Below are 24,281 nucleotides of genomic sequence, written 5' to 3' on the forward strand. Positions count from 1 at the left end.
TGAACCTTTCTCCAAAAGTGATCAATGGTATGCCTCTGTGTGTGTTCTCTATGAAGATTTTGGTGACGTTGATAATTATATTGATAGTCGTGGTGATTATATGACAACAATTGCAAGTGCCCTCACTCTGGTCGTTATTTTGGAACTATAGGCATAATTAATGTGTACTAGAGGTTTTATTTTCTGTGCTGGATCCATACATTTATAAGAGGAGGCAGGAGTATCTCTCTCTGTGTGCAGACTGAATGTGATTCACTCTTTTGAAACTATCTGATTTTGTAATAACTAACAGGCAAATGAGAGCTTGTGTTTGGATGAAGGTTTATTAGGGCCTGTTGGCATGTATTGTTATAAGTGCAGTGCAGTATTACTGTAATGCTTTTGTGCATCATAACTGGAAATTACAGCCTCCTAAAAGCATGCATTCATATTCATTCTAGGTTTGATTGTTATGCTTCTGTAAAGAATAAAACACCTGTACCCTCCCCCAAAACACAAGTCATAATTTCATCACATATCTAATTTCTGCCAGTAACTTTACAGCGATTTTCAAGAGCATGACCGAAGCCACCTTTTTCACCAAATGTTACACCACTCTTACATAGTTTTATCAAGCATTTTAGCTACTGTAGAACTCCATTTCCTAACTCACCTCACCACCAAGTTGGTCTAAAGTAAAGCTCAATTTGTTTACATTTTGTGGGGGGGTTTAAATGCAACAAAAAAAAAAAGAAAATCTGAAAAAGTGTCATGCATGCGCTTAGATAGTCTTTTGATAATCCACGTTTTGTGTCAATCACTGTCTTTTTAGGGATTGTAAGAAGGGTGAAGTGTGGAGATGGATTCTGGAAAATGTGGATCACAATAAATGGTCCTTTGTGGGGTTTTGAGCAATACGGTAGAGGAGTGGATGTTGCCTGTGGATGTACTGCCTCCTTCTGCTTTCACTACAAGTGCACAAAATAAACCTGCCGCTTGTCAAGCCCACCATGCCCACCCCTTCCTCCTCTGCTTAGCATATCAAGTGGAACACAGTGTGTACTGTGAAGCCTACCTGCAATCCTTATCAGAATGTCAGAAATAAATAAATATATATATATTAAACTCTACATTTTTAATAATCTTACCTGGTTCATGTGGGTTTTATTTCAGTGTTTTCTTCTGTAAAAATGTCTGTTTTCAATTGGACGGATGATGATGACAGAAGTAATAGTCAAGACGTACGGTGCAATTCTGAGGCGTGTGTACTTCTTCTGTACTGTCTTCTGTCACTTTTAATCTGCTAAACATAAGGATGAAGTGCTCCTTTATGGGTTGAGAAAATTATCCTACTTCTTAAACTCGAAAAAACGTGGAAGATGCATTGTCACAAAGCTGATAACAGGGCTGTTTATCTGAGCTCATGAACAGTTGACGTTTTAGAGACTTTAGAGTTCTCGCAGGACAGTGACACTATACATGAACATGAAGGATGATCTTATAGAATATGATGCATTGCTGTAGATAAAACCGCCCAACATTATATAAAGGAGCTCAAATTAGCACAAACTGAAACATCTACAGAAGTAAAATGCTAAATACACAATTCATTCGCGTATTAATCCAAAAAACATCCTTTGACTGCCCGATGAGTACTTATATTACTATTTTTCTGATAATACTTTTACTCTTTTGAATGCAGAACTTTAACTTATAATGGAGTATTTTCACAGTACTTTAATTTAAGTATAGGATCTGAATACTTCCACCATGTATTTCTCTAACAGCTAAAGTTACCAATTACTTTTCAGATTTAGATTTTATCTTAAAACAAACATATGATAAGTATATTTGAAACACAACATTAGTGATAAAAATACTTTTACTTTGATGCTAAATCCATTTTGATTATTAAGCTTACAGGATTGTTTTAATGCAGGACTTTTACTCATAATTGAGTACTTAAAGGATCGGAGTACTCCTTCCACCACCACCTGGTGATTAATCCTTCCATAGGAATGTATTCAACAGCATTAGCAGAAACCTAACAGCTGGTTCTTATAGAAATTTATTTTTGCCTTGAAATTGTAGTTTTTTTCCCCCATTTACAACTTTTACAGTTAATTTGGATCCATCCGCTGACATGCACGCCAATATAATCTAAAAATGTCTGATTAATCAAAATAAATAAATAATTATTGTCCTCCTCTCACTCACTGAGAAACTTGGTAAGACTGTAAAACAGAGGCCTCTTCAGGTGTGTAACCTGTAGGACTGGCCCAGCAGGATGGTTGACTGGGGTGCTACATAGGAGGAAACTGGGAGTGTACTAGTTTTTCAGGATGGTGACGATACTGACAACTCATGGATTGTGAACTATTTGGTCATGAACATTTAACATTAGACTTTTTCCAAGAAATTTAGTTTAATTAGTTTAACATGCGGTAATCTAATGCCACAGTCCAGCAGTGTATCTCCTTACAGCCAGGCGCAGATCATCCCTGCCTGCTCGTCTAACGCCTTCAGACTGCCATGGGCGCATCAATTATTTCTTACTGAAAGTTTTAAAGGTGGCTCTGTTTACACTGTCTTTATACACACTACAAGGAGAGCCACTCGAATGCTGCATAGGACCAGGGGTGACATTGTTCCCTCAAATGTAAGGAGTAGAGGAAGTCTGTCAACATGATACTCTGACTGTTGTCAAAGGTCTTTATTATAACACTTTGCTCCCTCAATAAACCAAGTTTGCTGCAAAAAATGTAACCCCCTTTTTTTTTATTTTGAGGACATATGCAGAAACTCAAAAATAATCATGGAGGTGGGATAGATGTTAGCTCTGAAGTATACATTTGTTTCTGCTGCTTGGAAACAGTGTGTCCAACAACAGGGTAACACAACAATGACTTGAGCTGCTTCAACAAGCAGGGTTATATGTTTTTTATAGCATTTATTTCAGCCAACCCCTATTTTGTCGAAATTATTATTTCAAAATGTCCACTCTTCATGGATTTAAAAAACGTTTGGATGTGCTTTGAAATTGTTACTATTTCCACCTTTAAGGCTTCTCATAAAACAGGTAGAACATGTCACAGACAGGAATGCAAGACAAAAGACTTAGCTGTCAAGGCTTTACCCTTTACTTTACTTCAGACGGTTGCTTGGCAATGCATATAAAGGACATGCATGCCTATAAACTCCTTGACTTTTCCTTAAAAATCAGAAAAAGGAAATGACCTTGATCCTGGAAATGATCTTAAAACCTTGTTGCAAACCAAAGTATTAACATATTAACAAAATTGTACATTTTCAGTGTATTGATAAATTACTGAAATGCATCGGATTACATTTTCAGTAAGACAACTTCATTGCATCGAGGGAAGATAACCGACATTACATTGTCTATAAAAGTTCATCTTTCCCTAATGGCACCTCATAATCCACACACCCAAAACCACTGGGCTATGCCAACAAAATCCAGGGTAAAGTTGCAGTCACTAGTGCCAGTATAGTAAATGCTGACAGTAAAATGAACAGGCATCGTGCAGTTGTGCAAATCCTGCGCCTTCGCCTGCGCCGAGGTTGAACCACAGTCATCACAACACCGATGGTATCGTCTTCGGCCATGGGTCGCCCCTGAGCGCTGATGATGAATATCTGAGATGCGTTATGGCTGGGGCTTATCAACCTCTGTCGACGGATTCGACCAGACATTCCCCTGAAGCAGCGAGCGATCCAGCGATCCTCCCCCGGTAAGTGATCCTCCCCCGGTAGAGAGTCTCCGGAGTCGCTCTGGAGCTGCCTCTGCGTTGGAGGGAGAGGTACCTCCAGGGTCTGCGCTTCACCTGGATCCTTGTCCGACGTGACGACCACGAGCGCTTCTTGTTGTTTCTTGATGAATGTAAGATGTCGGCAGATGGGGCAAACAATAGTGTCTCTGATGTTTCCATTGTTGTTGATGCTGACCAGCGTTTTGACCAGACAGTCGTGACAGAATACATGTCCGCAGCTCAGGGTCCTCTCTGTGCCCGACAGACACTCATAGCACACTGGACACTCTGGTGCGTCCTCCTGGCTATCTTCACTATGCAATGCCATTGAAGGGAAAACGAACCACTGCAGCAGTAGTGTTGGGAAATGATTGAGTTTTTTAAAAAGTGGATCACTGTGTAAATGTAGCGCATGACTTTCTTTATCTTTGGATGAGGGTGGAGGCGAGAGCTGCGCCTTGTCAAACAGGGCCAGCCACCTCTGACTGTCGGTGGCTGTCGGTGACTGTCGGTCACACTGATTGGGTCCCATGCGGCATTGTTGTCAGTTCATGTGGCCAAGCTGGTTCATGTTGTGTGTTCTGCACTATATGCTATACTGACATTCCTGAAATATTCGCAAAACTATAGCACATCTGACCTAAAGCCATCACTGTTCAACCTACATTTACAATTTAGTTATTAGCCTATACCCTAGATTTGCTCAAATAAATTGTTATCTTTTATCTTTATCCCATTACAATAACGACTTAATATAAGTTCTTAAAGATAAATGATATCAAAGTTGACTCAATTTAATTGTAACGTTTTATGTAATTCATTAACTGACTTCAATATAGTTGGTTGAACGTTTTTTTTTTATACAGTACCAGTCAAAAGTTTGGACACACCTTCACATTCAACTACTTTGAAGAATCTAAAATATAAAAGATATTCAGTTTGTTGAAAATGTGTTTGTTTACCACATAATTCCATATGTGTTCCTTCATAGTTTGGATGTCTTCAATATTAATCTACAATGTAGAAAAAAATAAATAAAAATAAAATAAAGAAAAACCATTGAATGAGAAGGTGTGTCCAAACTTTTGACTGGTACTGTATTTATATATATTTTTGCCTTTTCAAGTAGTCTATGGCCAGTCTAATGAGGTTAATGGATTATATTGTAAGCTTATGGATAGTATGCAGTTGTAACAGAAAGAAAATAGACAAAAAGGATAAAAATGTCTAATAATAATTACATTAATAATAAAAAAATAATTAAATTAAAAAAAATTAAAGAATTAAATTAAAAAAGAAAAAAAAATATATAAATAATAATAATATTATTATTATTATTTTAAATTTCAATTAAAATTTCAATTAAAATTTCAATTAAAAAAAAAAAAAGAATAATAATAATAGTAATAATAATAATTACACCAATGACCGTGATTACGCTGTCAGACTAACCATGCAGTTGTGCAAAGCAATTGGGAATTCAAGGGCACATATCACAGCTAATTATGTCCATAAACAATAGAAAGGGAAAATAATATGGAAGCCTGATTTGTCCGGTTCTTCCCTGTCCCTGTGTGCTGGTTTCTGGAAACCATACGCCACCTTGTGGTCATTGTCTACAGTCAACAACAACAAAAAAAAAGAGGCGCTGCTGATTCTAGTAGACGTATTTCTATAGCAGCCCTGCCCAGTTCTGACGTAGACGTGAACTACGTCAGAACGTACGTCTCTGTCGGGATGATACGTCGGTTCCGGGAGACGCGTTGGCAATTTCCTAAACATCATTCGAGGCGAGAGAGAGGTGTGTGTGTGTGTGTGTTGGATGTGACACCGGTCTGGAAGGCGACTCCCCGAAACAGAAGATAGCTGGACGCCGATTTGACATGAGCAGGTAACGAATCTCTCCTTCACAATAACCCGGTTTAATGTGTGTCATGTCTGAACTGTGTGTGTGTAATCTATCTGTCGTGATCAGCTGCTGCTGCTGTCTAATCAACAGCTCGGGCTCAGCTTTAATGCCCAGAGGTCTGATTATTGCTTCATATATTCAGTTTAACCTTTTGTGTATGTTTTTTAATTGTATGTTTTCTTTGATGAGCATGAAGCATAGCACACTGTTTGGCATTGTCTCTTTAACCACGCAGTAACAGCTGATGGGAGCGTTTATAAGCTCAAATGACAACCTTCTACTGGTCAGATACATTTGGACTGATGCATGTCCGTCTGTTCATTTTGAAGGATGCTTCTTTTTTCTTTTTTTTCTGAATATTATAGTTATTTGGGATACGTGACACTTGTGATTTTTGTAGTAAAGCCTCCTTTTCTTGTTTTTTGTTGATGATCAATACTATGACACACCCTGTAAAGCTGTAGCTCTGATTATTATTATTCACATTATAGCAAACCAACAGGACTACAAAGAGGTATTTGACTCACCCCTCTCATAGGCCCCATTATAAAAATGTGACTACATCAGTGTCAGCAGTTTAACTCTTAGTGAGCACCTGGTAATCTGCAACCAAAGAAGATGTGGAGACAAAAAGAAACTTTCTGTTCTCTACATACAACTGTCTGTAGTTTCCAGATGGCTCCACAGTGAACGGGGTGTCACCATCTCCACCAGCTGGCTATGAAGTCCTGCTGCCTGACATGGTATTGTTACGACGAGCAAATAAATCCAGGGGTCAAACTGACACTGATCCAGAGGATGCTGAAAGGAGAGATAACGGGAACTGTCATTTGTTCTGGCAGAGTCTCGGCTCTTGACCCGTTACGTGTTGTAACTGAACCCTTTTCGTCTCGTTTGAAGTGATGTATTGTGTTACCAGTAGTGCAACACTCTGTCCACATATTTTCTAAATATGTGAAATAGCTCTGGTAGCCCCTGTCATTTTTTTCAGTGGGTTATTGAATAGCCTTTTGATCTGATCACCATGGAAACAGTTTAATGTCCCTCATGCCTTTTTGAAGACCTGCAGTTTTCAACAGAAAGCAGCCAGATTCCATTCAGCATCATAACAAATAGAGATCTGCCATGTTTACTAGATTAGCTGGTCATTCTGTTTTCTGTACGTAAACAGAAGATATATTTTTGGTTTGTTACTCGGGGCCTTTCCCTCTCTATACCCTCACGGTGTTTCGGTCTCCAGTTTCCTTCGTGATTTCAAAAGTAGTGTACTTACACGTGAGCTGCCTGTAGCGGAGTAATTTGTCGATGACGCCATCTCCGAGGAATTTTTAAAGAAAAAGAACAGGCGGCCCTTCCTCTGGGTCTCCGTTCTTGTGAGTCTAGACCGTCTTGGCAAGGAAAACGACACACCCTCTTCCTAAACCCAAGACAGGCTAGTCCGGTCAAAAATAATAACCGCCATGAACTGTTGAGAGTTGTAAGCTTGACCTTCAGTCCAGCGGAGGGGTTTCCTGTCCTCTTGTTGTCTGACCCATCTGCAGGAAATCCTCATAATCTCTGTTTGTTGTATGAATATTCCTGAAGCCACAGCAATGGGGGCCGTATTTAACCCACGCAGAACATGCATCAAGGGTCTTTCCAGATGTGTTCCATCATTTCCTGAAACGTGCCTCGTTGGTCCACATAAATCACAGAGCTGGGCTACCACAGACAGCTTTGATCTATTCAGCCACACTTAATTCACATGGAATGCCTTCAATGAATTAGTAATGTTGGGTTGAGCTGCAATGTTAGAAATGTAATGACATTTAATAAAGGGGGCACACTTCTACTAAGCTTGTCACGATGGCCGTTCAGTCAGTTTATCAAAACCCAGCTTCTCATTAATCAGAGGATATAGTCAGTGATTCATGAGTAACTGAGGATGACATGACTCAGGAACGGCAGGATGACATGACATGGCCGACCTTGGCTTTGTTTGTCACTTTTGAGTAAAGAGAGATCTGTTATCTTCTCCATTGAGGAATGAGGGGAATGTTCTAATCTTGATTTTTGCCCGGTTGCACTGTGCATAACTCTACATGCCAAAGGAAACAAATGGCGAAAGTGTTGTACCATGTTATGGTCACCTACTCGTTTATTTTTTCACTACTCAATGCTTGTTCTTCTAGCCCTGCATCGATTTCATGTGTACTTTCACGGTAATTGAAACTGCTGTGAGGGTAATAAATATGTCTTTTTAACCCTTTAGGTTGCCCTGACATGGAAAAAGAGATGATTCCCAAATTTACGTCAAAGGATGAGGAAGTTGATTACTGGAAGTCCCAAGCCCTCAAATATAAGAAAAGGTAGGTAGTAGGATTTACTTCTAATATGAAAAGTGCTCATTCTTGTAAATGTGGTTATGTGAACATGTTTCATAATTGATTTTGGGTTCTGTCTTGCAATAAACGTTGAACCAAATAACAGATGGCAGCAATACCCTATAATGATATAAACAAACCCAGAAATCACTCAAAACTCCAAACAGCAGGAGGCCAACTCTGTTTAGAAAGTTGAAGTTGCTGACTTATACATAAAAGGCAGATGCGAATATGCTGAATATGTAGTTATTGCACACTTCTCTGTTTAAAGTTGCACAGAAATCCATGTTTAGCCATATAAGGCAAATGACCATCTGTGGTTTGCTTAGGAGGAAATTACAACATCATTCTTAAACGGAGATCACAGTCTACGTTCGCGTGGGCATTAGTGGTGCTTGTGAGTGTTTTGTAATCTTTGTGGAACTCAGTCTGTCTGTCTTTTCTACTTGTGGAGTCGGGGCCCCATTATTCCCACAAAGGAAGTGTAAACCTGCACAGAGGGGGTTAAAGTCCTCGTGGTTTTCTTAGAAATTCCTGACGTGGGTACACAGAGTGAAAACTTCAACCCATGGAAAAAATAACTCGGAGTATGTAGTGGCTTGTCTCACACATGTTTTTGTGTATATGTTTTTCTCAGGATCCTGTTTTCAGTAAACCCTTCACAGTGGGAGCATGTGGTATTTATTAGTTACCTATTTAAAAAGTTATCTCCCTGAGGTGGTATTTTTAAACTTTTCCATTTGGTTGTGACAAGGCTACTTTGGCCTCATACAGTTGACGATTCTAACTACAAGATTTAATAGTGTGAAATGCACGTGTATTTCCTGCATCCAAGCAGGAAATGCAATTTATTTATGTTGTAGCTCACACATACAGAATGCTGTTGCTCGTTTGAAAAGTGTGAGAGCCTGACTGTCAATCAGGAAAGTTATAGGGAGCCAGCGTGCTGATGAAGCAGCAACTGAGGCGTTGGTATGTGTGGAACGACCTCGGCACAACAACTGATTCATGGATTCCAGTGCTCTGTAGAGCCACTGGGAGGCCTTTATCCCAGCAAATGTCAGCTGATCTCAGAACAGTGTCAACCACGGTGTCATCATCAGTTTGCACACCCTTGATAGGCAGAAAAACTAGTGTTCATGTATATTACATTAATCCAGAGATTACCACCACGTTAATTTTCCCTTCCTATTCCACGCTGCAATGTTTACTTAAACGATCTACGCATTCAGACCTAGCCTACCTTATCTGTTATAGGGTGTGTTTTAGATACTCCACATGGGATCAGTCCTTACCAGCATGCACACACATCCTGGTTCTTAGTACATGTCCTCATCCTGTTTACGTGCTCTCGTTTTACTTTTCACCTCTGACCTTTGACCTGTCCCACAGCTGAGGACTCAAAACACCGTTCCTGTTTTTCTGAGCTACTTCTGAACCACCTACTGTCACAGTACAGCTGTCTCTTTAGAGCTGTATATTTAGAATGCTTAACCCCACAGCGCTGAGCCGTGCACCGTTTCCTGTTTTGCCGAGGCAGGGTGAAGGTTGAAAATCTACAGATATCTGACTGTGCTTTTCATGAAGGTTTATTTCTGGCCGTCGCAGATAAAGCTACTAGAACATGCCTGAGCCTGGCTCATCTTACGGGACAAAAGCCAGTCAGCTTTCTAGAGCTCCTGCGTACAGTGATTCAGCCAGTCAGCTATACAGAATTGAATGGTGGATAGTGGACAGAGTAGCTGGTGGATGACAATGATTGTTTATGCTTCCCTTCTCTCTGTCTGTGTGTCTGTGCCATCCAGTTGCTATGATGCCCAGGAGGAGCTGCAGGAGTTCCAGGAAGGGAGCCGGGAGCTGGAAGCTGAGTTGGAGGCCCAGCTCAGCCAGGCTGAACACCGCCTGCGAGATCTCCAAATTGAAAACGAGAGACTGAAGAACGAGGTGTCCAACCTCAAGGTGAATGGGCCTGGTGAATTAACTTGTAGTTTATTTGAGGACTTGGCTTGCTTTAACCGTGGGTCAGGACACGAATAACGTAATTTGGTGTCACTAAAGAGGTTATTTGAATTCTGCAGGATCCTGAGGACAACGTCTGATGTCTTATTTTTATGTTTACAGTTTATAAGACACGCTCTTAGGTAATCCTCCAGCACTACTTAATTGGATTGGAAGAAAATAGAAAACTGCAAGGACAAGTCTGGTTCTTAATCACTGCAGGCCTGAACAGGAGTCAGATTTATTCAGTGTGCTCCCGTCTGGTGAACATGCCCCGTCAAATGACTGTGTGTACTGTACATTCAGGAAATCACTGTAGCCACTGTTCACCAGACACTTATTGTGATTTTTCACATAGACAAACTAATGCTGAAAACAAACATGGTGAATGAACCAGAGAGAGACTGAATCAAGCTCTCCTTTCTCTATGGCTTTGGGACCATGATACAGACATGCTAACTGGAGCGTAAACAGGCTCTTTTTAAAAGTAAAGATAATGTGTTGAAGATCATTTTTACTAACGGTCTTATGATTATGTTGCTGATTGTAAAGTATATAAAAGGTACTTTTGTCTGGAGCAATAGGTCTGTTTGATGTCCTTGTTTCTCAGCACACACTCACTCCCAAAGCTCTTTTCTCTTCTCCACTCTATCCATCTCTATCAGGACAAGCTGGAGCATCAGTATGCCCAGAGTTATAAACAGATTTCCATGCTAGAGGATGACTTGGGCCAGACACGCAGCATCAAGGAGCAGCTCAACAAATACGTCCGAGAGCTTGAGCAGGCCAACGATGACCTGGAGAGAGCCAAAAGGTCAGACTGCCACAGTGCAATTTTGTCAATATGTGAATTGTTTAGGGTAGCGCTGAGGAGATGAGAATTCTAGCTGTACTTAGATTTTCTTGTTCATTCAGGTTTTAACAATTGTGCCCTTCAACCTCTACTTGTGTGCAGGGCAACAATTGTGTCTCTTGAGGACTTTGAGGGCCGTTTAAACCAGGCCATTGAGAGAAATGCCTTCCTGGAAAGTGAGCTGGACGAGAAGGAGTCTCTTCTAGTGTCTGTGCAGCGGCTGAAAGATGAAGCACGAGGTAGAGACAAGAATCCATTGTGCCCATTCAGGATATGTCATCTGTGAAATGGTCAATGGAGGAGTATTTCACAAGTTTGACTCTTTCTTCTGCAGACCTGAGACAGGAGCTGGCAGTACGGGAGCGGACTACAGACAGGATGTCAGCACCGAGCTCACCCACTTTAGACATCGACAAGATAGATTCTGCAGTACAGCCCTCTTTATCCCTCCCAGCCACACCCGTAGGAAAGAGCATAGAGCACCCCTTCATCAGCCCAAAAGGTCAGGAATAATTCAACTCCCTCTTTATTGCACATGTGAAATGGGAAATCCGCAGATATGTATTCTAATATCAGCTTGTGTCCTTTTGCAGCATTGACCAATGGCTGTGGCAACTCATCCCTCACTCCTTCTGCTAGAATATCGGCTCTTAATATTGTTGGTGATCTCCTGAGGAAAGTTGGGGTAGGAATTATTCCCTTTTATTTAAGACATAAGTACGTTCATTATCTGAATAGGTTGCAGAGCACAGAGGAACAGTGTTTCCTCCACCACAAGAGATGATGAAGCTAAATACAGATCGAACCTTTCTTTTTTCTGACTAGGCTTTGGAGTCCAAAATCGCCGCCTGTAGGAACTTTGCCAAAGACCAGGCAGCAAGAAAAAATTACTCTACAGAAAACGGCAAACTCATCAACAGCAATGCCACAAAGTTCTCTCATTCTCTACATACCACTTACTTTGACAAAACGTGAGTCTTTTTTTTTAGCAAGTTTTGTTCTTCTCCTAGCAGCTCAGTGTTTTATACCTGGTTTATGCACATTTGTTCTGCCCTGTATGCGTGTCTGTTTGCTAATATTTCAAATGTCCATGTGGCAACTGCAGGACTGTTAATGGATTGGACCCCAGCTCCCTGACCTCCATGGCGACATCCAGAGTTGTGTCTCCACCAGGCATGCTGCCTCTGAGTGTGTGAGGCGGTCCCACACCACATAAGCCTCTACTGAACCTCCTATTCACCCCACACAATGTGGGAACCGAGAGGACACTTGAAAGACCATTGCATTGTGTGCTAGGTGTATGTGTGTGTGTGTGTGCGCGTGCGTGTGTGTGTGCGCGTGTGTGTGTGTGTGTGTGTGTGTGCGCCCCTGTTTGGGATTGTGCTTTTCTGAATGTGATGTGTGGAGATGGAGGCTTGACGATACAATGGACTTGCCACCAGTTTGCAGCGCGAAATGCATCTGTGAGTAGGTGCACAGTCATGTGTGCATATGTTCCTACCACATACATGCATGTGCCTATAGCTGTACTGTACTGTACTTGTATGAATGCAAATGCGTTGCTCTTTAGATGTCAACTCCGAAGTGGCACCTTTATACCCTTGGTTCCATTGTTCACCTGAAGGCTACCATCCCTGACAAAAGGTCCTCAACAGGCCACAGCTTCATTTTTACCTTCTTTTCCTCCTGTATTTTCACTTATATTGCACAGTTAAACTCTTATCAATTTAGAATGTATTATATTTAAAAAGGGATGTGTTCATTTTAATTAATTTATCTCAGTATGCTTTAAAATGCAATATTTCCTATTTGCTCGCATGTGTGCATATGTAGTGTGGGGTTGGGGAGGTATAGTTGCACCCCATATCCATGACTGAAGTGAATGTTGATCGTTCAAAGCCATGTAGCCATAGCGCAGTCGTTCCTCTTGTTACTGGCTACTTGCTGTATTTGGAAGTAGTCTCCGTGTTAAAGGTTGGAAAAATCAGCTGGTTCTGTCCTCTGGGTTAAACCTGCACTTAAACAAAAAGCTCCTCACAGGTTTTGCTGCAGTCGTATGTTTTCCTCTTTGGACATCCATTGAAATTTCGAGGAAACAGTTTTGCCTTTTTTTAAATGTTTAATATATAGATTTTATAAACTATTGTGACAGGCTCATTTACCTCATTCTGATATGTAAATTATACACAATTGATTTGCAATATAGGTAGCTAAATTTGGCTTTATAAAACTCTCTCAAAAGGATACTCAAAACGAAGATGACTGAAGGATTATTTTTAAGACTGTATGTTAACTTTGGCTGGTGTTTGAATCTATGGTCCATTGTGGAATTTGTGTCATGCAACATATTTGCTGATTATTTGTTATTGTGTAAACTTCATGTTAATTTGACTTGATTCTTTGATTTTAACTGATATTGGCCATGCATTCACTTGTTTACATGCCAAAATTTTGTCTGAATCCATTTTGCCTACATATTTCTCAATTTCATAGATCTTTGTGTCACCATCTCAAAGCATAATTTGAAGCCTTTAGTATTATTTTTCTTTGATAATATGAGATGTCATTTTGGGTGCTCTATGAGCCTGTTACTAAAGTGCGTTCTACAGTCAGTGTATATAGCTTGTAATGATGGTAATTTTGCCTACCATATTTGTACATACTGACATTCGGCATTAAGGTCCTATTTATTTCAGATTCTGTATGGCATGTTCAGATAATGAATGGTTAAAGCCATTGTGTTATGATATCAAATTGTTCATCAAAATTGTTTAAGCAAATAAAGATTGAGATGACAACTATATATATATTGTGTAGTTTGTAATTAAGGTGATACAGCACAAGGTCCACTTATTGGATATTTTCCAAAGCTTTCACTCCCATGTTGTGGCTTTCAACAGAGGATGGAGTTTGCTCAGTCACTCAATGCAAAGGCAAAAAGTACTTGGTTGGTTGTGTTGGACTGGTGTTCACACGGTCTGTGGGAAATATGAAAAATTTCTCTTGGTTTGTCCAAATCTTGCATATCTTTGTAATTTATTTATGAACCTTGTGCAATTCTCAATTATTCAGTGTCGCTTTTCTCTTGCTCGTAGCATTTCTGGGCAGATTGCAATGCCAACTTTTAGATGCACTTCCACCTACCGTACCGAAGTATGTGGAACAGGATTTAGTTTACATTAGTATGTACTACACTTTCCAGTGTCAGTTTTAACTATAAATATACCTGTACATTCTATAAAAGTGCATTTTAGCGTGATGGTAAATCTTTTTTTTTTGTCACAAATTTGTATATAAATGGCCTCAATGGATGACATCTGCAAGGTAGGATATTTTACCTCAATATCTGCTGCAATGTGTTTGAATATTGAAAGCATTCGACATATTTTAAATTAGTGGCATCTTTTGCTTTGTTATTTACTTCTTGAAAGTTCATGTAATTATAGGATATGGTCTGTAATAGACATTCAGACATCATTCAGAGTGATTAAACTTACCAAGTGTACATTTTTACATTCGAATGTTTGCCTGTCTGTAGTTTCCCTTGTGTCTGTCCTCCAGAAAACTATGGAGGAGCTCAGCTGCCTTTGGGATGAGACTGATTATCTGAAAACTCGAAAACTAAGGAAGTCATAGTATAGAATGTCGAAAAAAAGTCATAGTATTTTATGTAAAAAAAAGTTAGTCATTGTATAGTATTCCATTAAAAGAAAAATGTCATATTATGGTATATCATGAAAAATGTCTCAGTATTATATACTATCATAATATAGTATGTCGAAAAGTCACAAAAAGGCATTATATAGTATGTGACAAAAGTTAAAAACAGTTCATAAAATACTTCATAGTATAGTATGATACAAAAACAGTTCATAAAATACGTCATAGTATAGTATGATACAAAAACAGTTCATTAAATACTTCATAGTATAGTATGCCATGTAAATGTCGAAAAGATGTCATAGTATAGGTCATGAGAAATGTCAGAAAAAGTCGTATAATATAAAAAAAAAGTGTCAATGATAGTGATAGTATATAATGTAACATATATATATTTTTTAAAGTAATTGTATAGTATGGCCAAAAGAAGTGTACAAAAATATGTCATAGAAGAGTATGACATGGAAATGTCTAAAAAAGTTATAGTATGGTATATTGTGACATACAATGTCATCGTATATTTATACATTTATAGATACACATATATAATACATGTATACTATACTAAGACATTTTTATGGCATCCTACATATAAACATATATCATTCTAATAAAATAAAAATAATTCTTACAAATATATATGAATAAATTCCATTTTGGTACTAACTTAACATATTTTCTTCACTGCACCACCTTAAATTTCTTTTTTTGAAGTGTCTGTGCCATCATGATTTTATTTTTATTTTATTTTTTAAATCTGCCTATGACAACCTTGTATTAAAAAGCCTATAGACTCCAGTTTGATGATAAATACATATTTTGATATTCATAATGCTTCGAGGTGTAGAGCAGATATCAGGGCACTATAAGAACACATTTGAACTAAATCCAAGCTATAGGTGAAAAAATTACATGAGATAAAGTAGCTGCTAAATGCTATTTATAATATTTTGGTCACAATCATCATCATCAAAATAATTAATAAACATGGTCAGTATTGGTTCTCTCTCGAGTAGGGGTATATGGAAAACTAAAGCTCTTCTGAGTATTTGCCTATGACCCCATGTGCGACTGTAGCATGTGTTATAATTTTAACTACTATTTCCAAGGTGAATAACTAAACTTTAAGCCCAAAGATGAGATAAGATCACTGTACTTTTATATTAACATTAAAACAACAAAGTAATGAGGAGTGAGATGTGAAGTAAAAATAAAAGAATTTCAAGTAATGACAATTCAGCAGCTCATCAGTTACGGACTTCCAGAGACTTTCCCAGCTGATGCATTCAAACACAGTCGATCAGGCTCCACAAAATTAAAGGCCTAATTTCTTTTCCATTTCCTCCTTCAATACGTTCTTCTTGACCTAAAAAAAACCAGACAGTAGTATCAACAGTCAATCATTGCAGCCATTGTGATGGTACAGTTGGTGTTAGAGCAGAAGTACCGTACCTTTCCAGAGACTGTCAGAGGGTAGCTGTCTACAAAGATCACATAGTGTGGGATCTTGAAGTGAGAAATCTAGCGGAATAAAACACAAACTGTAAAGCTTTGCTGGTTTTGAGTATTTTAAGCCGTTTCATTCATCACATGACCTACGCTCACCTGGCCTTTGCAGAAAGCTCTTAACTCCTCTGCACTGGAGGTCTGGCCCTCCCGCAGCCTGATGCAGGCACACACCTGCTCACCCAACCTCTCATCTTTCACTCCAACAACCTGGGAAAAAGACAGAGAAATAGAACAACCGGAGAGTAGATTTAATACCTAGGCTCATTAGTGTAACATGAAAATATTGTCATGAACTGCACAATACAAAGAATGACTACAATTGTCTTCACATTCAGCGAGAAAAAAAGTAAGACTTCAAGGTGTATCTTTGCTGTCGCCTGCTTGGATTGTTATCAAGTCTAACCACCACATATATTGTACTTCTATTTTGCTATATTACACAGACAATACTAAGTATTATTACTTAATGAGAGTATATATTAATTTGGTGTACCCTGTTTACCTATATACCATACTCGCTGCTATTAATCAAACAGTTTACCTCTTAACCTTTCAAAAGTTAATTATTTTTATTTGAATTGCTCTTTATAATTCATTCATGTATATTATATCATTATATACTAGTTGTATAAACCTCTTATTTTATATTTTTACTTCTCTATTTTTTCGTTCTTATTTCTGTCTTTGTGCTGCTGTAACACCTGAATTTACTTTCTGGGGATCAATAAATGTTTATCTTGTCTTATCTGATCTTAAAGATAGGGGGCCCGCTGACCCCACACATCGCCACATCTACATATATGATGAAAACTCCCATATTGAAATACACATGAAAAACTCTGATATAAATTCAGACATTTATCCACATTGCATCACACTCCAAAAGTTACCCGAGCTGTGGAAGTCTACACCTACAATTGGCAACACATTCAGAGAGAAAAAAAGTATGACTTCAAGGAGTATCTTTGCTGTCAACCGCTTTGAGACAATGAATCGGACTTCTGCTGCCCTCTACTGGTGCTGAGTCTTACCTGCACCTCCTGTACTTTGGGATGCGTAAAGAAAAATTGCTCTATCTCAGCAGGGTAGATGTTCTCCCCTCCTCGGATGATCAGGTCCTTTATGCGTCCTTCAATTCGGCAGTATCCCAAACTGTTCAGACTGGCCGTGTCACTGTGTAGAAGAAAAAAAATAACTTTACCATCAACCCGTTCCAGTTACAGATCTCTGTAATTTCTCTTTTAGACAAACATTCAGTATAGACGTAGTATCTTACCCAGTCCTGTACCAGCCGTCTTGGGAGATAGCCTCTCTAGTCTTTTCAGGATCGTTCCAGTATCCATGCATCACACAGCTGCCTCTGATCATCAGCTCTCCTGAGGCCCCCAGAGGGACAATCTCCCCAGTATTAGGGTCCACCACTTTAGCCTATAGTAAAGACACAGGCATAACTCACAGTGTTGTTGGGGCGATATGTAGGTAAAGGTTTTTGCAAAAAAATAAGGCATACCTCAGTGTGGCTCATGATACATCCAACAGTATTTGTCTTCAGCTCCACGTTGTCTTGTGGGAATCCCAAAAATGTAAGGGGGCTGTTCTCAGTGGTTCCATAAGCTATCTATTAAAACATAATGTACACATGTTCTTATATGCTACACCCCAAGAGTTTTATTCAACATTTTTATAAAAAAGGTTTAGGATATGTAATCGCTCACCATTATCTCTTTCACGTTCATGTCTGTTATCATTTTTTTCAAAATCTCAGGAGGGCACGGGGAACCTGCCATGATGCCTTAAAAACAGAAGCATATAAACAAGGATGACTCAAATGCTTGCTAAACATCACACCCAGTTCAATACAAAATATTCATCATGTTTGTATTCATCAAAGTTTGTAATTACCAGCTTCAATTGATGACAAATCATACTTGTGTGAATCCTGTTGGACGAGCATGTCGGTGAACATAGTGGGAGTGCCATAGACCAAATTACACCTTGGGTGGAAACACAAGAGTCAATTTAAGTGCATAATGTTGTATATTTGTAAGTAATTTGGGTGATGAGCAGCGTGCCATACTTTTCACTCTGAATGGCCTCTAGGTTGGCTTGGCTGTTGTAGCCAGAGGAAGGGAAGACCAGTGTGACACCATGCACAGCCATATTCATCCCTGCCAGCACAGATCCAAAGCAGTGGTACAGTGGTACGGGAACACACACTCGCACCTTAGGCTGAAAAGAAAATTAAAATTAGGTTACTTAAAATTAACGGTCTGTGTTTTCTGGAAATCAAGAGAAAAATATGGACTTACTCTCCATCCGTAACCCATACGGAGGCCACCAAAGTAGGCATTGTTTACAATATTGTGGTGGGAAAGACAGGCTCCCTTTGGACTCCCTGTAGTCCCCTGAAACAAATAAACATGAATTGATCTGAATCATAGTTACATCATATTGTCAGTCAAAGTTGTATAATACATGCGCCAGTGTGAAAGATGTAATATTGAAGGTTACTGATGTGAACTGGATGTTGATGGGGTCATCGAAGGACAGCTTGTTCTGCAGATCCATCAGCTGTTTGTGGTGCCGACTCTCCCCTGCTTGCATCACATCATCAACATGGAGCATCCCCGGCTGTCTGCTATCCGTCACAATCACCATACGCAAGTCTGGCAACCTGGCAGACCCAAGACAGATTATTCATATGACGTCTACAAAACCATTATTATAGATTGTGAAATATTTGCATCCTCAAACTCCCATAATGACAATAGAGGAAAAACATGCATCTGGCATTTGACATTGGTTCTGTCAAACCTGGAGCTTTGGATCATGCCCTCGGGCTTCATGTCGATCTCTGGGCAGAGCTCCCGCAGCATCTCACAAAAATGTTGGGTTTTGAAGCGGGTTGGGCAGACCACAGCTTTACACTGGACCTGCATATGACAAATCAGTTCTGTTCAATGTATGTTCTTACATAGTCATGAGTTAGGATTACTATTAATACGAAAATGGAAAATTGTAAGAGGTAGAAGTACTCAGATCTTATAAATGTAGCATTACCACAGTGTGGAAATACTTTGTTACAAGTAAAAGCTCTGCATTTGAACTATAACTTAAGTAAAAGTACAAAAGTATTGGGACCTAAATAAACTTAAAGTACAAAAGGTTCTCATGCTGTATAGCCCATCCTAAAATAATGTATATCATATTAGTGAAATATAATTACTGATGCTTTAAAATGCAGATTACTTTAATGTTGCAGCTGGTAAATGTGGGGCTTTTAAAAATATATATTTCTGGGTAGCTTGTGAATTTCACCAAGAGATCAAAAAATACTTATCTTAAATCATAATAACACATCATGTTATATTAGTTGATTATTTTGTATTATTAATATAACTCTAGAAAGTTTCAAGAAACTTTTGTCTGAGTACGGGAGGAAAACCTCAGTTCTCTTTTATTCCTTTATGCACATTATGCCCCAGGTTCTGACACAACCTCTGGTGGTTATGTAAGTAGGCTAATGCCCTGTAACACAACTCGTCGTACCTGCTTTAGAGTAAACTCCACTTCCTTCAACTGATAGGCCGGGTTCAATGACACCTGTACGTGTAAAAACAGTTTAAAGTTAAGTGGATGTATACAGACCCACAACAGTCATTTTCCAAAGGGCTTTAAAATACATACCGTATCGTCCACATATTATATGTATTCTTGACAGCAGAGTGTTTGGTAACAAAGAGCAGCTGTCTAACCACAAGGCAACACAGCAAATGTAATTTTAACAATATAAATTATTCTCAAACTGACCAGTATAATTCCAGCTTTGGCTGATGCAAACTGGAAGAGGATCCACTCATAAACGTTTGGTCCCCAAACTCCAAGTCTGTCCCCTCGCTTCAGGCCCAGAGCAAGCAGACCTGCAGCTGCCTTGTCAACCTGCAGCAATGAATGTCACAAAAAAGATATAGTCGCTTTACACTAGCGTTCTTTGTGGATGTGTTGGCGCTTGATAGAAATGGTTTCCTGTGATTTATAGAAGCTACGTGATGACCTAAAAAAGAGAAACAATTCAAATAGTAAAACTACATGTTATGGGTGCTGCTTTAGATTCAACGACAAAGTAGACTTAGTTCTAAGGAGGCACATTTTGTGTCTCAGGGCAACACGTGATTTCAGTAGGTTTCAAAAGGTCAAGCAAAAATTCTATTAACCTAAAAAGCTAACACAGATATAAAAAAGAGGTACTAGCTATTTAGCAATGATTTGACATGTTGATCTGACTTATTAGCTCGAAAAATTGTCTCGTTATTGGAACAGGAAACTCATTTGTATAACATGAATAGCATTAAAGTGTTGATACATGCATGAAGGCACAAAGAAGGGGACACACATCTTGCTGAAACTCTGCAAAGTTTTTCCGAATGCCTTCCTGCAGGAAGACCACAGCTTCACGGTCAGGCCAGCGCTGAACTATGGAGTCCAGGGTCTGGCCTATAGTCTGGGGGAGCAGAGAGATGGAGGAGGTGCCGTGCACATAGCTGCTGGTCAGAGACGGCGTATGAGGAGGACTGTCCACATGGAGGGATCTGGAATACAAAGATTTAGGAAAAAGCACGGGGGTCAAATATGCTACATGATCTATGATTTGAACCTTAAAAATTAACCGCAGATAAGAAGTGCAAAAGTTCCAGCAAGTGATACATGAGATACAAAGTTTAAAGTAAACTAGTACAATTAAATTAAGTAAAATTAAACGATAAAAACACAGCAAAACAAAAATGTAATACGTCTGCATTACTGGTGTAATGCAGACGTATTACCTAGTTTTCATCAAGATTTCTGAATTGACTCTTAGTTATGAGAGACAGAGAGTTAAGGTTAGAGCTTATATTCGCTCTCTTTTTCTGTGCTACAAAGACATTAATCTCAGTGTTATCCCTATTTAGGTGGAGAAAGTTTTGCTTCGTCTAGTCGTTGATTTGTTTGATGCCGTTACACAAAGATTAAACAGGTCCGTAGTCACCTGTTGTATAAGAGGATTGTAAATGTGCGTGTCATCTTTATAATTATTATAAGTTACTTTGCATAATGTTTGCATAATTTGGTCCAAAGGAAACACAAGAGAGGTCCCAAGATGGACCCTTGTGGAACCCTGCAGGTCAAGGCCATGTACTCGGACACACAGTTACCAATGGAGACAAAGTACTGTCTTTCATAAAGCTAGGATTAGAACCACTTATAGGAATTTCCATAGAGTTCCACCCGTTCTAGAATCTTTGCAAGAGAAATATACGGTCCAAGGTATCAAAAGCGGCACTAAGACTTAAAATACTACAACAATGACTTTGCTGAGTTGTTGTTAAGGCAAATGTCTTTCCAGTCTCAGTGTTATGTTGGGGCTGAAAACCTGTTAGAAAGTTATCGAAGCAACTGTTGGTTAAAAAAATACTTTTATTATCAACTAAAAAGTTGTTGGTGAACAATGACTTCTATGTCTTTACCTAAAAAAGGTACGTTTGATATAGGCCAACTGTTAGTACAGTAGCATCAAGAATGTTCTTCTTTAAAAGCGGCCGAATGACTGCAGTTTTCCAAGCATATGTAAAAAATGCCACATTGGAGAGAGTTTTTAACTATGTCGTTCTTTCATCAGGCTGCTCAAAACTGTTTTAAGGAAGCTAGTGGGTAAAACATCAAGGCAACAGGTAGATGAATGTGTCTAATGTGTCTGCATTAATGGGATTGAATTGTATCATGCCTACCAAATTAGTTTTGGAATTAATTTCAAGTGCAGGCTGTAAATATGTCATTTCTCTTTATAGTGTTAAAGGTGTGACTGGAGGATGATTTATGCCATTTCCGCTGAGCCTTCCGGCCAAGCCTTTTTAGGGACCTTTAAGAATGAAAGTTCCTCCATGAAGCGCAATGGCATCTATTGCATTTGAATTTTTTTTATTGAACATATTTGGTAGATCATCAACTTGATTTGAAGCTGGGGCAGTTTCAAATTTTATGGTTTCCTGGTATTCTCATTATATACCTTGTTTTTTTTTTTTTACAGTTTTAGATCCAATGTTGATTTTGGTGTAATAGGCGGATCAAAGAATACATCTAAATGACCTGATATCTGGCATTAGATATATTAACCCCCTTAGTAACAACAAATCCAGATACAAGATTGTGTCCTTTATAATGGGTCGGATCTTTCACATATCTCTTTTCCCTAAAAAAAAAAAGGCACAAGCAGCGCCTTCTTTTTTGATGTCTGAAACTCAAATAATAAGTTTGGTTGGGTTGATTCAATAAGGATGGCTTTCCCAGTTCTGGCGTCCAACGTTAAAAACGTTAAAAACAAAAACAAGCTTGTAAGAAATCATAAAGTCACTGATTAAAATGTATTTGCTACACAGGGAACATTAAATAGGACTATAGTGTTAGGTCTAACGGAGGGAGCAGGGTATAAGATACTTGGCTTCCAGGGATGTGAATAAGATTTGTAAGATTTGAAGACTTTACTGTGACCCGTTGATTTAATCACTGCTAAATAGTTGAGATTATTGTCGTTATCTCCCTGTAGTAGACAACCCTAACCACAAAGGGGAGCTAGTGTGGTTTGAATGGGAGGGAGGTGTTGAAATGCGTTGACGGGTGCACCTTGTCCTGAGGGAGACTTTGGTGTAAAATGAATTGTCGGTTGGGGAGCAGGATCCCAGCTGAATGCCATCACAAAAGTAGAAAAAAAAAAGAAATGTGTGCACAAAAGTTAGATTGCGGGAAGCACAGTTTAAATGCTTGCAAGTGTAGAAGTTGACACTGCAGCTAAAGCGAGCCATGCAACTGTCGAGAGGGGGAGGGGAGCAGAAACTAAAATATCTGTTTACTTTGGACCATGAAAAGGTCGAGAAGTTTGGTGAAGCCATGTTTAAGTAAGAATGCAATCGGACCAATCAAATAGGACTCAGTCACTCTTGACGTGGCCCAAGAAAAAATGAATACATTTTATTGTATGTATATTCTTTACTGGAATATCAGTAATCCCTTCTTTGATTACGCAAGATCATGGTTTCTTTTTATTATTTTAATTTTTTTGTTTAATCATGAATTAAAAAAGCTTCAGCCTGCTGGGTCACTATGACCGCTCAATGATCAGGTGCGATCATGGCTATTTGCAATGCATCATTAATGGAACACTTAAGTATAAACTTTTTTTTGGAGAGACACCATGTTGCAATGTGACTGCTGCATGAGCATGAGCATAAACTTACCGACTCCACTGGAGAAAACTTGTGCTGCATATTTTCCACGACTTGCTGTGTTTGTGTCCTTCCACATATCTGAGACTGTGAGCACAGGACCTTAGCAGTGCGGACATTTGTCTAGAATTGCACGATCCGTTTCAACTGGAGCTAAATACTGTTTAGTAAAAAAAATACTAGGTCTTGACAAGCCCCGTCTTACTTGCCTGTCACTACACAAGTTGGGTTGTATCACTGTGTGTGTATGTAAATCTTTAACTTCCGTCAACCTTGTTGGCTGAGAGCCCATTGGTGACTTCAAGCCCATTTCAGCATTAAATGTAAAGAAAAAAACACAATGTAAATAATTAAACAACAGAGTCTACCAAGGACCTATGAATAGAAAGTTCATATAAAGTGAGACACCATCCATTCTGCCACATTAATGATGTGACCAACTAAATATTTATAATGCCTGCAAATAAAAAAGCAAAAGACAAGGAGCTGCTAACCAACATGAGCCATCAGGAGGGATAGAGGCTGGAATTACACTTGCTCTATAGAAGCATATTGATGAAGTTAATAAATCTTCTTTTTTCAATGGAACAAATATGTTTGTTGTATATTTTAATAAAAACTACAGTTTGAACCTGCTTGAATGAGTTGTAATTCTGTTTACAATGTCATTTCTGTTTTACCACCCCATATGGTACTTAAGTCAAACTGGTTTTAATGTTTTCATAAAAATAAAACATTATATGATTTGCAAATATTAACATAGTGAACAAAATGTTAGTCTGGAAAGCTTCACATGATTGAGCTTGCAGTGCCACCTACAGGCCATGGGTTACTTTTTCTTGTACATTAACAGGGAAAAGAACACCCCTTATCATAATTATCGTTTTTTCACTCAAACTAAATTAAAGGTGCAGAGTACGAGATTAGAAACATTTCGATTGGCTCTAAACATGGAAACTGCTGAGCTGTGGGACCGTAGAGTGA

The 24,281-nt window shown here is 38.9% G+C and overlaps 3 protein-coding genes across 3 annotated transcripts; 1 reads left to right on the forward strand and 2 right to left on the reverse strand.

Moving 5' to 3' along the window:
• Positions 1-3,441: 3,441 nt before the first annotated feature.
• On the reverse strand, positions 3,442-4,077 carry LOC129099168 (RING finger protein 222). Its single transcript, XM_054608349.1, has one exon. The coding sequence runs from the start codon at positions 4,075-4,077 to the stop codon at positions 3,442-3,444; it is 636 nt and encodes a 211-aa protein (XP_054464324.1).
• A 1,426-nt stretch (positions 4,078-5,503) lies between these two features.
• Positions 5,504-13,673, forward strand: ndel1b (nudE neurodevelopment protein 1-like 1b). Its single transcript, XM_054607522.1, has 9 exons — positions 5,504-5,640; positions 7,910-8,006; positions 9,827-9,980; positions 10,685-10,833; positions 10,975-11,111; positions 11,207-11,374; positions 11,466-11,557; positions 11,698-11,843; positions 11,978-13,673. The coding sequence occupies exons 2-9, from the start codon at positions 7,921-7,923 to the stop codon at positions 12,066-12,068; spliced, it is 1,023 nt and encodes a 340-aa protein (XP_054463497.1). The 5' UTR covers positions 5,504-5,640; positions 7,910-7,920; the 3' UTR covers positions 12,069-13,673.
• Positions 13,674-15,066: 1,393 nt separating this feature from the next.
• On the reverse strand, positions 15,067-23,537 carry LOC129098469 (medium-chain acyl-CoA ligase ACSF2, mitochondrial-like). The gene is made up of 16 exons (XM_054607481.1): positions 23,310-23,537; positions 20,435-20,630; positions 19,852-19,980; positions 19,591-19,644; positions 18,856-18,974; positions 18,553-18,715; positions 18,351-18,446; positions 18,119-18,270; positions 17,944-18,035; positions 17,757-17,833; positions 17,552-17,659; positions 17,318-17,469; positions 17,073-17,214; positions 16,138-16,248; positions 15,985-16,053; positions 15,067-15,898 (listed from the first exon to the last, which is right to left on the reverse strand). The coding sequence occupies exons 1-16, from the start codon at positions 23,414-23,416 to the stop codon at positions 15,848-15,850; spliced, it is 1,818 nt and encodes a 605-aa protein (XP_054463456.1). The 5' UTR covers positions 23,417-23,537; the 3' UTR covers positions 15,067-15,847.
• Positions 23,538-24,281: the final 744 nt, after the last annotated feature.

This window comes from Anoplopoma fimbria, chromosome 11 (assembly GCF_027596085.1).
Source record: "Anoplopoma fimbria isolate UVic2021 breed Golden Eagle Sablefish chromosome 11, Afim_UVic_2022, whole genome shotgun sequence".
In the NCBI taxonomy this organism is placed as follows: Eukaryota; Metazoa; Chordata; class Actinopteri; order Perciformes; family Anoplopomatidae; genus Anoplopoma; species Anoplopoma fimbria.